The sequence below is a fragment of the Schistocerca americana genome, chromosome 3, assembly GCF_021461395.2.
Source record: "Schistocerca americana isolate TAMUIC-IGC-003095 chromosome 3, iqSchAmer2.1, whole genome shotgun sequence".
NCBI classification, from domain to species: Eukaryota; Metazoa; Arthropoda; class Insecta; order Orthoptera; family Acrididae; genus Schistocerca; species Schistocerca americana.
Genome location: NC_060121.1, coordinates 884742427 through 884760306, shown reverse-complemented (window position 1 = coordinate 884760306; position 17880 = coordinate 884742427). Strand labels below are relative to the sequence as shown.

Below are 17880 nucleotides of genomic sequence, written 5' to 3'. Positions count from 1 at the left end.
CAGAATACAGTACAGATATGCAGAATGACCTGCTACGATTGATGAATTATGCAGGCTATGGCAGTTGTCCTGAACATAAATAAATGTAAAGCATCGCACACACAGTGATGTAAAAAGAAAACAGCAACACCAAAAAATAATTAATGTACAGTAATCAAATAGGGGCAATGCAGGAGTAGGTTTAATAATGAATAAAAAATGAATAAAAAAAGTAGGAGCACGGGTAAGCTACTACAAACAGCATAGTGAATGCATTATTGTAGCCAAGATAGACACAATGCCCATGCCTACTACCACAGTAGTACAAGTTTATTTGCCAACTAGCTCCACTGACGATGAAGAGATTGAAGAAATGTATGATGAGATAAAAGAAATGAAACAGATAGTGAAAGAAGACGAAAATTTAATAGTCATGGGGATCTGGAATTTGATAGAAGGAAAAGGAATAGAAGGAAAAGTAGTAGGTGAATATGGAAAGGGGATAAGGAATGAAAGAGGAAGCTGCCTGGTAGAATTTTGTGCAGAGGATAACACTTGGTTCAAGAATCATGAAAGAAGGTTGTATATGTGGAAGAGGCTAGGAGACACTGGAAGGTTTCAGATAGGTTATATAATGGTAAGACAGAGATTCAGAAACCTGGTTTTAAATTGTAAGACATTTCAAAGGGCAGATGTGGATTCTGAGCAAAATCTACTGGTTATGAACTGTAGATTAAAACTGAAAAATGGGGGAATTTCAGGAGATGGGACCTGGATAAACTGAAAGAACCAGAGGTTGTACAGAGTTTCAGGGAGAGCATAAGGGAACAATTGACAGGAAAGGGGGAAAGAAATACAGTAGAAGAAGAATGGGCAGCTTTGACAGATGAAATAATGCAGGCAGCAGAGGATCAAGTAGGTAAAAGGATGAGGGCTAGTAGAAATCCTTGGGTAACGGAAGAGAAATTGAATTTAAGTGATGAAAGGAGAAAATACGAAAATGCAGCAAATGGAGCAGGCAAAAAGGAATATGAAAGTCTCATAAACGAGATCAACAGGAAGTGCAAAATGGCTTAGCAGGGATGGCTAGAGGACAAATGTAAGGATATAAAGACATGCATCACTAGGGGTTGCCTACAGAAAAATTAAAGAGACCTTTGGAGAAAAGAGAATCACTTGTATGAATATCAAAAGCTCAAATGGAAAGCTAGTTCTAAACAAAGAATGGAAAGCAGAAAGATGGAAGGAGTATATAAAGGATCCATACAAGGGTGATGTACTTGAGGACAATATTATGGAAATAGATGGGGACATAGATGAAGATGAAATGGAAGATATGATACTGCATGAAGAGTTTGACAGAACACTGACAGATTAAGTGGAAACAAGGCCCCAGGAGTAGACAACATTCCATTAGAACTATTGACAGCCTTGGGAGCATCAGCCCTGACAAAATTCTACCATCTGCTGAGCAAGATGTATGAGACAGGCAAAATACCCTCAGAATTCGAGAAGAATATAATAATTCCAATCCCAACGACAGCAGGTGTTGACAGGTGTGAAAATTACCGGACTGTCAGTTTAATAAGTCACAGCTGCAAAATACTAACACAAATTCTTTACAGACAAACGGAAAAACTGATAGAAGTTGACCTCCGGGAAGATCAGTTTGGATTCCATAGAAATGTTGGAACAAGTGAGGCAATACTGACCCTACAACTTATCTTAGAAAATAGATTAAGGAAAGGCAAACCTACTTTTTTAGCATTTGTAGACTTAGAGAAAGCTTTTGACAATGGTGACTGGAACTCTCTCTTTCAAATTCTGAAGGTGGCAGGGGTCAAATATAGGGAGTGAAAGGCTATTTACAATTTGTACAGCAACCAAGTGGCAATTATTACAGTTGAGGGACATGAAAGGGAAGTAGTGGATGGGAAGGGAGTGAGACAGGGTTGTAGCCTATCCCCATTATTCAATCTGTATACTGAGCAAGCAGTAGAGGAAACAAAAGGAAAATTTGGAGTAGGAATTAAAATCCATGGAGAAGAAATAGAAACTTTGAGGTTTGCTGACAACATTGTAATTCTGTCAGAGACAGCAAAGAGCCTGGAAGAGCAGTTGGGAGAGAATGGACAGTTCTCGAAAGGAGGATATAAGATGAACATCAACAAAAACAAAATGAAGATAATGGAATTTAGTCAAATTAAATCAGGTGACATTGAGGAAATTCGATTAGGAAATGAGACACTTAAAGTAGTAGACGAGTTTTGCTATTTGGGGAGCAAAATAACTGATGATGGTCGAAGCAGAGAGGATATAAGATATAAACTAGCAACGGCATTAACGTGTTACTGAAGAAGAGAAATTTGTTAACATTGAGTATAGATTTAAGTGTCGGAAGTCTTTTCTGAAAGTAATTGTATGGAGTGTAGCCACGTATGGAAGTGAAACATGGACGATAAATAGTTTGGACAAGAAGAGAATAGAAGCTTTCGAAATGTGGTGCTACAAAAGAATGCTGGAGAAGAGATGGATAAATCACGTAACTAATGAGGAGGTAGTGAGTAGAATTGGGGAGAAGAGGAATTTGTGGCACAACCTGACTAGAAGAAGGGATCGGTTGGTAGGGCATGTTCTGAGGCATCAAGGAATCACCAATTTAGTACTGGAGGCCAGTGTGAAGGGTAAAAATCATAGAGGGAGACCAAGCGATAAATACACTAAGCAGATTCAGAAGGATTTAGGTTGCAGTAAGTACTTCGAGATGAAGAAGCTTGCTCATGATAGAGTAGCACGGAGAGCTGCATCAAACGAGTCTCTGGACTGAAGGCCACAACAACTACAATGTAATTTTGGGAATACATTTACCTGGGTAACATATTTACATGATTAACATTGCTAAACAAGGGTTTATACAAGCACAAGATAAGCCACTGCAAATGTGAAATGCTGGTACGTTAATAACCTGTGTATCCACCAGAATGTTGAATGCAAGCATGCAAATGTGCATGCATTGTGTTTTCCAGGTGCAGGATGTCAGCTTATGGGATGGAGTTCCAAGCCTGTTGCACGTCAATACAGGGACAATTAATGCTATCTGTGGATGACACTGGAGTTGTCATCCAACAATGTCCCTTATGTGCTTGATTGGAGACAGATCTGGTGATCAAGAAAGCAAAGGAACATGTCGACACTCTGCAGAGCATTCTGGGTTACAACAATGGTATGCGAGTATGTGTTCTCCTGTAGGAAAACACCGCCTGCAATGCTGCTCATGAATGACCCTAACCAACACACAGCTATCACTGGCACTGGGGCAGAACCAACCTGCATCACAAAACACAACAGACACCCACCCTGCCCTCAAATGAGCTCTCAATAGACATGAATGAAGTAACAAATGGTGGTGGTTTGGGGTTAATGGCATGCACGCTATAGAGGATCTGGGTTGGGCTACCCTTGAAGTAACCAAATTTCTCTTTGCCCTATTACATGATCTTTTTCACACTCAGTGAGGTGTTGACAATGGCATCTTTGCCATCTTAAAGGTATTCTTGACTAACATCAACTCACCATGTCCAATCTCAACTCTAACTAATGCTTGTGACCTGTACAGCATGTATTTAAAGAAAATCTGATTTGCATCCTCATAATGGCACTACTAGTAATGCTCTTATGTGACTGGTGCAAAATTTGAATGGACATCATCTTTCAGATGTAGAAACATGCCTACCAACTTTTGCTCTTGTTGCACAACTCCTTTTTGGTGTTACGTGTGTCTTTCTTCCCACCCCCCTGACTAATTGCTGGAAACAGTATCTACCATAAAATATCTCAAAGTAACTATCCAGAGTGACCACAAGTGGAACAGTCACTTAAAGCAAATAGCAGAAAAACAGATGCCACACTGAGAGTCAAAGGAAGAATCTTAAGGACATGTAACTCATCCACGAAGGAAGTGGCTTACAAAGCACTTGCTACATCAATTCTTGAGCACTGTTCATCAATCCGGAGCCATTACCAGGTAGGACTGATAGATAGAAATAGAGAAGAACCTATGAAGAGTAGTCTGTTCCATCACGAGGTCTTTTAGTCAGCATAACGTCATCACAGAGATTTTCAATAAACTCCAGTGGAAGATACTGCAAGAGAGGCATTGTTCATCACAGAGAGGTTTACTACAGAAATTCTCAAAATGTACGTTCCATGAAGAGTCTAACAATGAGAAAATTGGAGATATTACAGCTAACAGAGAGGTTTACTGACAATCATTCTTCCACATGGAATTCATGATTGAAACAGGGAAGGAGAAATCAGTCAGTGATACCAGAAGTACCCTCCCCCACATACGTTCAAGTGGCTTGTGAAGTGTAGATGTAGAGGTTATCACTTTTTACACTGGGCTGTTACATACTGACATTGTGCCCTTATTATGGACGGTAAATAAAGTGAATTAACAGTCAATTAATTTGTATGTTTATTCTGATCAGATAGGAAATAAATTAATACACTGATGAGCCAACACATAATGACCATTTGCTTAATAGCTTGTTTGTCCACCTTTGGAACGAGATACATCTATGACTCTGTGTATCAGGGACCTGACGGTTTGTTAGTAGGTTTGTGGAGGTGTTGACATTAGATGTCTGTGCACAGGTCATGTATTCAGCATAAATAATGGGCTGCTGATTTGTGTACGCGGTGATGGCACCTGATAGCAACAAAGGTGGGTTCCACAGGATTTACATCAGCCTAATTTGGTCACCAAGACATCAAGGTCAGTTCATATAATCTTCCTCAGACCATTGTAGCATGGTTCTGGCTCCAAGACACAAGCAATTATACTGCTGAAAGATGACATCGCCATCAGAGAAGGCATCAAGCAAGAAGGAATGCAGGTATTTTGTATCTATCAGCATATTTTCGATTACCACCACAGGTCCCATTCAAGCGCCCGATAATGTCTCCCACAACATAATACTGCACTCACCAGCCTATGTCCATGACATGCTGCATGTTTCAAGCTACCATTCACCTTGATGATGGCATTTGTGGAGATGACCAGTGATCTAGTGTAGCAAAAATGTGATTCACCCAAAGAGCCGACACATTTCCATTGATCAAAAGTCGAATCCCAATGGTGCTGTGCACATCGCAATCATAATTAGTGATGTCATTGGGTCAACGTGTGAACACATAGGGGTAGTCTGCTGCAGAGCTCCATGTTCAACAGTGTATGATGAACGATTTGCTCCGAAACACTTGTGCATGCAGCTGCATTGTGCTCTTTCAGCAGAGATGTCACAGATCACCCTTATCCTACTTTACAGAACAGACAAGTCTCCAAACTCTATGTTCTGTGAAGACTCATAGATGTCCAACCATTTGGCATCTAGTGGTAATTTCACTATCCTTCTACCTCTTTTCATAGATACTCACGACAGTAGCATGCCATTTTCAAGTAACTCATTCACTGGCCCAGTGTCAAAGTCACTCATCTCAGTCGATTTCACTCATCTCAGTCGATTTCACCATTTGCAGCCCATATCTTCACAAGGTTGATCCCCCGTCCATGTCTGCCCATCTCTTACATACTTTTTGCTACCGCACACCAGACAGCACCCAAGTCGGAGTGGCATTGGTCTTAATGTTTTGGCTCAGGGTGTACATGAGTACTTGAAATGTATGTACTGAATGGAAGAACAAGGAAGAAGCAATGCTTCACAAAATCTGCCCATTACCGAAGTCTGATAAGTGTGTTTCGAAATCAATGTAAGATATGTTACTCATACAACACAATACACTACCAGTTTTCAAGATAATAAAATACTTGAAGCTTCCTTACTTACAATGTTTGTCTCTTCACCCTCTTCCCCCTCTTGAAATTTAGAAAGAAACATTATTCACCTGTGCCGATTGTTCAACCTCTCCATATTGCCCCGGTTGAAAACATGATCAAGCTTCAAACACGGACCAATCAAATGATGATCCTGAAGTCTCCAGCAAAGCAATTCATGGATGGCTTTTAACTTCTGATAAAAGCTGCAAGAAAAATCAATACCACACTATAAACAATTAGTCATAGCAAAGACTAACATTCGACTCAAGGTTGGGGGATACACAGGCTTGCTACAAAATTACTGACAGTTAGTTCAATGAAACAAAACATGGAGTTTTATTAACTTTACATCTTTCAGAGATTCCATTTGTTGCGAAAAAGTAATTACTTGTAGTATTACAATAGTAAGCAGTGATAGTCTAGGATATTCAAGAACTTTTGCTCAGCTCAAACTTTTCTTTGGGGACCAAAGAGTGGCTTATTCAGAAGCACAATATTTTCCCGAGAACCCTCTATTATATACAATGGGGAATAAATCACGGTAGCTAAGAACCCATCCCTCTCGTATGTCTAAAAAGTCATTACTGTTAGTGGTTTTGAACTGTAATATATGTCATCTTTAAAACATAATTACATCATATCACTCCCATAACGACACAGCTGATGACCACACAGCTGATTAGATTAGTGACCTCATTTATATTGCACACATATAATAAGCTCAAGTTAAACAAACATATGCTAGTGATACAATTAGTGAAGGGTGCAATGATTATACTCCGTTGGACATACTGCATACCTGAGTTGAATGCACAGTTTGGAAAAAAATAACAGAAAAAAGTGTAATTAAAGACAGATCATAAGAGTATTTCAACAAAAATTTAAAAATATTCTAGTTTCGGGTCAAGTATTGCATTTTCAATATTGAATTTTGCATGTTTCCTAAAATGTCCAAACCCATTTTTGGAAACTGTTTATCCTTAAATATAATTAATTGTGGTACCTGCAGGCTGCCAATAAATCTTTAATCACTTCAGCCATAAGCTCATCCTCATAAAATACATAAAATTTACAGACTAAAAGAACTAGGAAGTACTTCTCTGTTACAAGCATTACTGAAACATAGTACGAAAAGTTTTCTTATAAAAAAACTTCTCCTCGGTTCATATAGTGCCATGAAGAAGTTCAAGATCAGTTGTCGCGTTAGATAATAAAGACATGTTACCAGCTGCTGGTGTGCAAAACTTAAGGAAAGTAACTTTTGCATGATGTGTCACTGTCATAGCTTGATTAAACTTGGATCATACACAGAAAGAACTGCTATAGCATAGTGCAGAAGGTAACTATAAAAAATATCCAATGAGACAAACAGTAATGACACTTTTATTCAAAGACAATAATTACAATGAAGTCACCATGATTTATAATGGTCCCCTGGACATCACAAAAGTAGACACATTGTTCTCAATTGGGTGTCTGATTATCACTGATAGCAATGCCTGCTCTGCAACATGCTGGTTGGAGTTCTTGTGGTAGGTTGTTCCAACCCTCCACCAGTGCAGTTGACAACTGCTGGGTGGTTGTTGGTAGAAATGGAAGTGATGCAATATCTCTCCCCAATGCATCCACATGTGCTTGATGGGATTTGAGTCAGGGGAACGGGTAGCCCAGTCCATTTGCCAAATATCCTCTCATTTCAAGAACTCTTCCACCTGCACTGTTTGATAAGGCCACACATGGTCATACATAGAAATGAAGTCAGGGCTGAATGCACCCCTAAAGAGACACATATGGGGAAGCAGCACAGCGTCAAAATGATGTTGAGCACTGAGTGTACTGTGTTCAGAGATTTGGAGGTCAGTACGCCTATGCAATGTTATGCCTCTCCACGCCATGACACCTGGACCAGTAAAACAATCCTGTCCGACAATGCTGGACGTACTGTCATACTGCAAGAGATGGGAACAAGTAATGCACCTAGGAACACTGTTGAACATGACTGTTTCTGTGTTACATGTGCCATGATATGGGGAGGCAAAGTACTGCATGGGAGTACTGACCTCCGACACAATGCAGCAACTCTGCATGCATCAATGGCCATTTAGTAGTTGTCAGCCTCTATGGTGGAGGAATAAAACACCCTACCACAAGAACTCCTTATCAACTCTGTGGCCAGCAAGGGAGCACATTGCAGAGTGTGCATTGCCGTGGCAATTACACACTCTACTGACAACAATGTCTCATCTTTTGTAATGTCCAGGTGACCACCATACATTGCAGTAACTTAGGGTAATTACTGCATTTGAATAGAAGTGCATTTCTCTCTGTCTCATCTTACAGTTACCTTCTGTATTATACTGAAGCAGTTTTTTCTACGTGTAGTCCAAGTTTCACTGAGCTATGTGACATGGCAGTTGGCAGTTACTTTCATCCTTAAGTTTCGTACTCCAGTTTAGTGTATTATGAACAATTCTCCAGAAATCAGTAGTATAGTACTGACCAGTTCAGCAATATTTCAGTAAATATCATATGCCAACAGTCATAATAACAAACTATCTGCCTCTGAATGCCTGTTTCTAACCCTCACCCTCTATTCTCCTGTTTACAATCTTGACCCAGCGGCAGTTGGGATCGGTCCCACTGTTGAGATGAAGGAAGATGTAAACTGTTAAAGCACGAGTCCAAGTACCTGAAAACAGTGCTGTCATGTACGGAACTCACCTGATGCAGGGAAGGTGCATCCCAAAGAGCATGTTTCATGTATTCTGTTGATGAATTGGATCAGTATCTTCTACTTAGGTGACATGATTTCAATCAAGTTCATGGGCAGGTCCCATGCTCTGTGCAACTGGCAATAGCTGTATTCAATTAAAGTCTAATTATGTAACTGAATTTCAACTGACTTACAAAACATAATTAAGGATGATGTAGGGCTGTTTAATAATCATGTGCCACATTTGTACTCTGTGCACCCATCTCCTAAGGACGAGACCAACACACACAAATTCTTCCACACTAGCATAGTGTGTTGCAGCACTAGATCACACTGTGCAGAACTTAGTGGGTAATTATTAAGTGGTGGCCACAATGTACGCTTGGAATTTATTTCCATAGTACCCTCTGAATTACTGTGGATACCTGTACCAGAGATACCTCAAATACTATCCCCTCCTGTGAATCCTGTCTCCTCCGCAGAAAGTACGGATCTGTCGTTGCCTATCCATTTGATTGCAAGTGGCATGTCAATGGGACACTTAAGCATCCATACAGGGTGGATGGGGACCAAGGAGGACTCAGTGTGTTGTACCGATCCCCCTAACCAACAAGTTTGAGGTGCTGTCTTTCAATGAAACTCAAACTAACCAATGGAACTCACCTCATCTGTTTTGGGGAAACCTGTTTTGTCTGGTGTCAGGAGGAGGCAATTGCAAAAGGGTAGGGGTCTACTAATCTTTGGCAGTTCAAATGTATGGTGAATGATGGTACCCCTTAGCGAAACGGCAGCAGAGGACAGGAAAGGCCACCAGGTACTCAGTGTGTATGCCTGAGGGCCTCATTCAACATGATAAAGAGGCTATTTCAGCAGCCATTGAGCGAACAGGGTGCAACCAACTGCAGATTGTGGCACGTGTTGGAACAAATGGTGCCTGTCACCTGGGCTCTGAAGTCACTCTTGGGTCACTCCAGTGACAGACAGAAAAGTTTGAGAAGACCAGCCTTGTGCGTGGAGTTTCAACGAAGCTCACAATTTGCAGGATTGTCCTCAGAACTGATCGTGGTCCTTTGGTTATGACTCAAGTGGAAAGACTGAACCAGATACTTCAAAAGTTCTGTGATGAGCTAGGCTGTGACTTCCTGGACTTGCACCATAGGGTTGATGACTGTAGGGCCCCCTAACATAGGTCAGGTGTGCACTGCACATCAGAGGCTGGTACTGAGGAAGCTGACTCTGTGTCTGGGGTGCACACAAAGGTTTTTCAGATTAGGTGACTCTCCATCCACTCCAGATAATGATTGCTGTAGGAAATCCATTAGTATCAGTGAAAGATCAGAAGAAATGCCTCCCACAGGAGAGAGTATTAAAGTCCTAACGTTAAACTGCTGAAGAAATTATAACATAATGCCAGAGTTAGAAGTGCTCCTGAAAAGCAGTGAAGCTCACATAATACAGGTACAGAAAACTAGTTGAAACATGAAATTGATAGCAGTGAGATTTTTGGGGAAAATTTAAGTGTATATCGAAACAATAGGGGAATGGGAAATGGAGATGGTGTATTTGTCGCAGTAGAGAAAAAACTCAGATTCACTGAGACAGAAATTGAAGCTGCATGTGAGAGTGTTTGGGCAACACTCAGTATCAGGTGTGGACATCAATGATAACTGGATCCTTCTATCGCCCATCAGACTCTCTCCAAAAACTTCAGTTCACTTGTATGTAAGTTCCCCAATCATACTGTAATCATCAGTGGAGACTTTTATCATCCAACAATTAATTGAGAAAGTTACAGTTTTCTTAGTGGTGGGTGTGATAAGACATCCTGTGAAACTTTACTAAATGCCTTCTCTGAAAACTACTTAGAACAGATAGTTAATAATCCCACTCATGATGTGGAAATACATTGAATCTGATGGCGACAAATATACCTGATCTCTTTGAGGATGACCACATCGAAACTGGTATCAGTAACCACCATGTGGTTGTGGCAGCAAGATTACCAAAGTACAAAGGACAACTAAAATAATCAGTAAACCAGATATAAAAATCATCAATGTCTTATCTCACTGAGGAACTTGAAACTTTAAGCACAGGTCAGGGGCATGTAGAGAAAAACTGGCTCAAGTTCAAAAAAATAGTTGACCACACTCTGGGTAGATATGAACACAGTAGAACAGTTCATAATGGGAGGGAACCTCCATGGTATACAGTCACTGTAAAGAAACCTCTAAAGAAATAGATTGCTACATAACAGGTGTAAAACAAAGCATATAGGGCTGTAAGTAGAGAGATGCTGAATGAAACATGTTTGGCTGTCAAGAGAGTAATGCATGATGCCTTCAATGACTATTGCAACAGAATATTTGTTAAATTTTTCATAAAATCCAAAGAAATTCTGGTTATATGAACAAACTGGTGACACCAAAGTTAGTGTCCAGTCCATAGCGAATGAGACAGGAATTGAAATTGAGTGTAGCAAAGCAAAAGCTGAAATCCTTAACTCCATTTTCAAATGCCCAATGTAATCCTCACACCACTGGAAAGATGAATGAAATATGTACTAGTGTCAGCGGTGTTGAGAAACGGCTAAAATCGTTAAAATTGAACAAAGCTTCAGGGCCCGAAGGAATCCCCGTCAGATTCTATACTGAATCTGCAGATCCCTCAGACAAAAAACCAATGCCCAGTTCTTGGAAAAAGACACAGGTCACACCCATCTACAAGAACAGTAGTAGAAGTGATCCAACAAATTACCGTCCAATATCCTTGACATCAATTTGTTGTAGAATCTTAGAACATACTCTGAGCTCAAACATAATGAGGTATCTTCAACAGAATGACCTCGCCAAAGCCAACCAGCATGGTTTTCGAAAACATCTATCATACGAAACCCAACTCACAATTTTCTTGCATGACATACTGAAAGCTTTGGACCAAGGCAAGCAGATAGATGCAGTGTTTCTCGATTTCCAAAAAGAATTTGGCTCAGTACACCACCTACGCTTATTGTCAAAAGTAAGATCGTATGGGGTATTACGTGAAATTTGTGACTGGCTTGAGGAGTTTTTGGTAGGGAGGACACAGCATGTTATCTTGGATGGAGAGTCATCATCAGATGTAGAAGTAACTTCAGGTGTGCCTGAGGGAAGTGTGCTGGGACCCTTGCTGTTCATGTTGTATATTAATGACCTTGCAGACAATAGTAATAGAAAAATCAGGCTTTCTGCAGATGATGCAGTTATCTACGAGGGCAGTTCAATAAGTAATGCAACACATTTTTTTTCTCGGCCAATTTTGGTTGAAAAAACTGGAAATTTCTTGTGGAATATTTTCAAACATTCCCGCTTCGTCTCGTATAGTTTCATTGACTTCCGACAGGTGGCAGCGCTGTACGGAGCTGTTAAAATGGCGTCTGTAACGGATGTGCGTTGCAAACAACGGGCAGTGATCGAGTTTCTTTTGGCGGAAAACCAGGGCATCTCAGATATTCATAGGCGCTTGCAGAATGTCTACGGTGATCTGGCAGTGGACAAAAGGACGGTGAGTCGTTGGGCAAAGCGTGTGTCATCATCGCCGCAAGGTCAAGCAAGACTGTCTGATCTCCCGCGTGCGGGCCGGCCGTGCACAGCTGTGACTCCTGCAATGGCGGAGCGTGCGAACACACTCGTTCGAGATGATCGACGGATCACCATCAAACAACTCAGTGCTCAACTTGACCTCTCTGTTGGTAGTGCTGACACAATTGTTCACCAGTTGGGATATTCAAAGGTTTGTTCCCGCTGGGTCCCTCGTTGTCTAACCGAACACCATAAAGAGCAAAGGAGAACCATCTGTGCGGAATTGCTTGCTCGTCATGTGGCTGAGGGTGACAATTTCTTGTCAAAGATTGTTACAGGCGATGAAACATGGGTTCATCACTTCGAACCTGAAACAAAACGGCAATCAATGGAGTGGCGCCACACCCACTCCCCTACCAAGAAAAAGTTTAAAGCCATACCCTCAGCCGGTAAAGTCACGGTTACAGTCTTCTGGGATGCTGAAGGGGTTATTCTGTTCGATATCATTCCCCATGGTCAAACGATCAACTCTGAAGTGTATTGTGCTACTCTTCAAAAATTGAAGAAACGACTTCAGCGTGTTCGTAGGCACAAAAATCTGAACGAACTTCTCCTTCTTCATGACAACGCAAGACCTCACACAAGTCTTCGCACCCGAGAGGAGCTCACAAAACTTCAGTGGACTGTTCTTCCTCATGCACCCTACAGCCCCAATCTCGCACCGTCGGATTTCCATATGTTTGGCCCAATGAAGGACGCAATCCGTGGGAGGCACTACGCGGATGATGAAGAAGTTATTGATGCAGTACGACGTTGGCTCCAACATCGACCAGTGGAATGGTACCGTGCAGGCATACAGGCCCTCATTTCAAGGTGGCATAAGGCCGTAGCATTGAATGGAGATTACGTTGAAAAATAGTGTTGTGTAGCTAAAAGATTGGGGAATAACCTGGTGTATTTCAATGCTGAATAAAACAACCCCTGTTTCAGAAAAAAAAATGTGTTGCATTACTTATTGAACTGCCCTCGTATAAAGAAGTAATAACTGAGCAAAGGTGCATAAATATTGTCAGATACTGATAAAATTTCAACATGGTGCAGAGATTGGTAACTTGCTCTAAATATTCAAAAATGTAAAATTGTGCACTTCACAAAACGAAAAAAACATAGAACACTAGAACTATAATATCAATGAGGCACTGTTGCAATCTGCCAACTCATACACATACCTGAGTGTAACACTTTGTAGGGATATGAAATGGAGAGATCACATAGGTTCAGTCGTGGGTAAAGCAGGTTGTAGACTTCAGTTTATTGGTACAATACTGGGGAAGTGCAATCAGTCTACAAAAGAGATTGCTTACAAATCAATTGTGCAACCCAGTCTAGAATATTGCTCAACTGTGTGGGACCCATGCCAGATAGGACTAACAGAGGATATTGAATGTGTACAGAGAAGGGTAGCACGAATGGCCACAGGTTTATTTAATCCAGGGGAGAGTGTCACAGTGATACTAAAGGAACTGAAATGGTAGACTCTTGAAGATAGACTTACACTATCACACGACAGTCTATTAACAAAGTTTCACGAATCGGTTTTAAGTGATAACTCTATGGATATACCTAAGCCCCCTAAATATCGCTCACACAAGGATCATGAGGATAAGATTAGAATAATTACTGCATGCACAGAGGCATTCAAACAATTATTCCATATGTGAATGGAACAGGAAGAAATCCTAATAACTGGTACAATTGGACGTATCCTCTGGCATGCACCTCAAAGTGATTTGCAAAGTGTAAATGTAGACATGTTGCTGGTGCAAACAATCAATCTCCCCATATTAGGGTTTCCTTCTGCTGTTGCAATCTTTGCAACTGTTTCCTCTGGAATTCTTAGAACATTTATAACGACTGCTATGAGGCCGTGCTGAAAAGTAATGCCTCCAAATTTATGAAAAGTCTTAGAGCTTTTTATATAAAACAAATGTTATTAACATTCCACATCTTTATCATTCATGTTTATATGGCTGCAGTACTCTGCTGCTGGAGGGCTCAGAACTGTAGAGTATAACATGAGACAGTGTGTAATGTAACTATGCCAGTGCATGAGAAACAGGAAGCAATAATCAAGTTTTGAATTCAAAGAGTTCGTCCACATGTGGGGCACCATCCCCTACAACATGATAATGTCAGACCATGCATGAACACTGTGACATCTGCAACAGTTCAACACCTTGGGTTCAATATCATTTATCATCCTCCATGCAGTCCCAACTGGGCCCCATTGGATTTTCATCTGTTTCCTAAACTTAAAGAACATCTTAGAGGACTTGGCTTTGATAGTGATGAAGCAGTGCAAGCAGAGGCGGGGTTGTGGCTCTGTCAACAAAGTCAAACATTATACAACAATGGTATCAACAAAATGATCTCTAACTGGTAGAAATGTGTTCATCGCCAGGGTGACTATATTGCGTGCGACCCATGCCAGATAGGACATACACAGCCATGAACATTACATATGTACAATGTTAATGAGGTTTGTTTTATTTAAAAAGCTTTAAGAACTTTCGCATAAAAAGTTTGGAGGCTTTACTTATCAGCATATCCTTGTAGAGCCTGTGTGTTATGAAGCCAAAGGAGACCATCTCGAAGTCTGTAAATGAGGAGTAGAATGATACTGTAATGGTATTCACCCCTCTGCCAGTGAGTGCCCACATTACAGGAGAACAACGTCAAGTGTTTAGTCCGATTACTATCCTACACCAAAGCCCTGCCAAATTCTGTAAACTGGACACTGGAAAACAAAAGTCTAGCACTTCTGTCCCACTGTAGAGAATATTTGTCTCATTGTTTTCCCATTCACAATTCTTGCCCTGGAATGTCAGGGTGAGGTGGAGGGTAATCTGACTACTGAGAAATGAGCTGGTACTGTATTCATCATGCCTGTAACTCACTTAGCACAGGGGAAGGGCAACAAAGGTATTTCATCGGTGTGCTGCAGGCTCTTGGTTAAGGGTTTGCTTTACGCAAGCTGAAGGCTGGATATAAATTAAAAACTGCTGTATTTATTCAGAAGCTCATCATGAACAGAAATTTCTACGAATCTTTTTACAACACAGTCTCTAAAGATGTTGATTTGCTGAATTACCCTTGCACTGCAGTAATTTCTTTTATGTGCTGGGAGGCACAGTGCTCTATTAAAGATAGTTCTATGTGCTGATTTGGGCCCATGGAGTGCTTATGCATCATTCATCTCATTCTGTGGTCCAGATTGTCTGTACAACTTTTACACTGGCACAGCAGCTGTTGACTCCAGCTCTCCAATGTCTTATGTAGATTGTTCTTTACACAACTTGGCAAGGCTCTGTTGTTGGGTGGCACTTGGGATAAATGCTTCAGTTTGTTCTTCTGTAATATGTTTCAATTTTTTTTCTCTCATATACAGACTTTGGCTTCATGGCATACTGGATCTGGCAGTTGCTAAAGCTGCCTAAGAAAGACAAAGCAAACCATTATACAGGTTGCTGAAGAGGAAGAAAACCATGTTACACTGGTGTTCATTGCATTCACTATTAATAGGACATAGTGGCTGGGAGAATATGACGGAATTACAATGTGAAGTGTAGATTCTGGCTACTGCTCAAGATCAGAACCTCACTGAGTTCTACAATAGATGATCTAGGGGCCTGACAACTAAGAGTCAACCTCATATTGCACCAGTGTAGAAATAGAAGTGTCCATCAGATAATCTGCATCATAAGTGTGACATGCACACAGCACGGGTGTCACATGGACACAAAACAGCCCATAAAATCAGCTGTTAAGGATTACCTTCCCTGAACATAACTTGATGTGAGTTACTGAATTGCCAGTATACTTCAACAAGCCTATATCTTATTGGACAGCATTGTGGAATGGCTGGTGGAAATTCAAGTACATGATCAGTTTCTATTCAAGAGTATCATTTTCCAATAAAACAGAGGGGGAGACCCAGCACTGAGCTTGATTGAAATCATATGTCATCTAAGGGGAAGATATATGAGTGGACTTCATCAATAGAAGACAAGAGACATGGTCCTGGTGATTCTTCCTCGGTCAATGAGTGAGTTCTGTGCATGACAGCACTAGGCTTGACAAGTGGGGCTCATGCATGAGCTGTCTACTTCTTCCTCCATCTAACCAGCATATACAACCTCATCTATCACTGAATCACAGCCTTAACCAGAAGAGGCAGCATGTCACAAAAAGGTACTCAGACGGACACTCTCATCAGGAGAGCTGAAGAGGGTAATATGTTTCATCACTGAAATGTCGAAGAATAGAGTCAATGCCATCATATTAAATTCTTAAGAATGTTACCAAATATACAATATTCATTTTAATTTTAGGTTACAGAAATTATGAGCAAGATGTATGATTGCCGAAGTGTGGATGTACCTAATGAAATGACATTCATAACATTGTATGATTCACCAGTTAGGTGAGAAGAAGACATTCAGGAGGTTAGCTAAGGTACATTAGAATACCTAAATTTTATAATTCATATTTGAATGACACTCTCATTTTTATGCATCCAGTCAAAAAACATGTAGGGTTCAGAATTTAAAAATGAGTTTCATTTTTTGTTAGATCTTCACTAATTTTGTTAACTGAAAATAGACCTGTGTTTTATTTACTTTACGGCTCTGTACACCTTTCTTTTTTGTTTCAGCAGAGTATATACTCATAAAATAAACAGTTACAAACACATAAGCATCTAAAAATGTATTTACAGGAATGTCGTACCTCAAATCCTTCAAAGCACGTTCTCGAGGTTGATGAACAAGGGTGCTACAACATGGATTACCAGGCATGGGCAACATTAATGTTTGCACAAGAAGAGACGTGATGGCTTGCACAGCAAGACTGCTGGCCTGAAACAAAGTTTTAATGAAGCACACAGCACAAAAGTTCATTTTCATTTAAAACATGACTTTTTTCCAGATGTGTATAGTGTACACTGAGTGTTTATCTGACTTTTTTGGAGCAGACTTTGGGGTCCAAGTTAAAACTGAATATCATTCTTAGAGGGGGAGGGGCACTGAATACATTCCAAACTAAATAGAAAAATAATGTACGAGTTCAAGACAGGCGAAAAATACCTTCAGTGTCCACATATTCTACAAGTATGAAACTTGCTCACTTATTAGAGGGTACTGAAAAATTGCACACTACTGGCTAACATAATTTATGAAAATGCTGAGACAAAAATTTGCCCAGGACACAACTGCAACCTTGAACCATTTGATTTTTCAATCTTTCATATGAATAACAACATATTCACCAGCACAAATTCAGAAACATCATTTTGTACTTCCAATGAAAAATCTATGTTCAAAATCAAAAGTCTGCAGATATAACCTAACAGGTTTATTCATTCACATTCAGTTAACAACTCACCTCAGAAGATATTGCCTGCAGTTGGCAACGAAATGTCAGGAGGAAGAATTTCTACTGTTCGACCATGGCCTCTTAGGCCAGAAGTTTTAATTAATGAGGTTTATTCATTGTTACCTGCCATGTGTACAAGGTACCCAAGGGGTCCAAATGAGAGAAATTTTATTACTTAAATTTTACAAAGAGGTCAACTTTCCATCCATCATCTTTCTACTGATACAATAATCGACCTGTTCATGCCTTAATAGGCCAAATCATTGTTAGCAAAGCTGCCCTGGCAAACAAATCACACTGCAGGTTCACCTGACTTCTGAGACTGAGGGGTCTCGGAGTCATGTCCGACAAACTTT

General features: G+C 40.5%; 1 protein-coding gene across 1 annotated transcript in view; it reads right to left on the bottom strand.

Moving 5' to 3' along the window:
• The window catches only part of LOC124605364 (huntingtin), a 511164-nt gene that overhangs the window by 116012 nt on the left and 377272 nt on the right, over nt 1-17880 (bottom strand). Inside the window, exons 41-42 of the mRNA XM_047136992.1 lie at nt 16880-17007; nt 5887-6021 (exon numbers count right to left, since the gene is read on the bottom strand). Of these exons, the coding sequence (XP_046992948.1) occupies nt 5887-6021; nt 16880-17007 (263 nt within the window). The remainder of the gene's footprint in view (nt 1-5886; nt 6022-16879; nt 17008-17880) is intronic.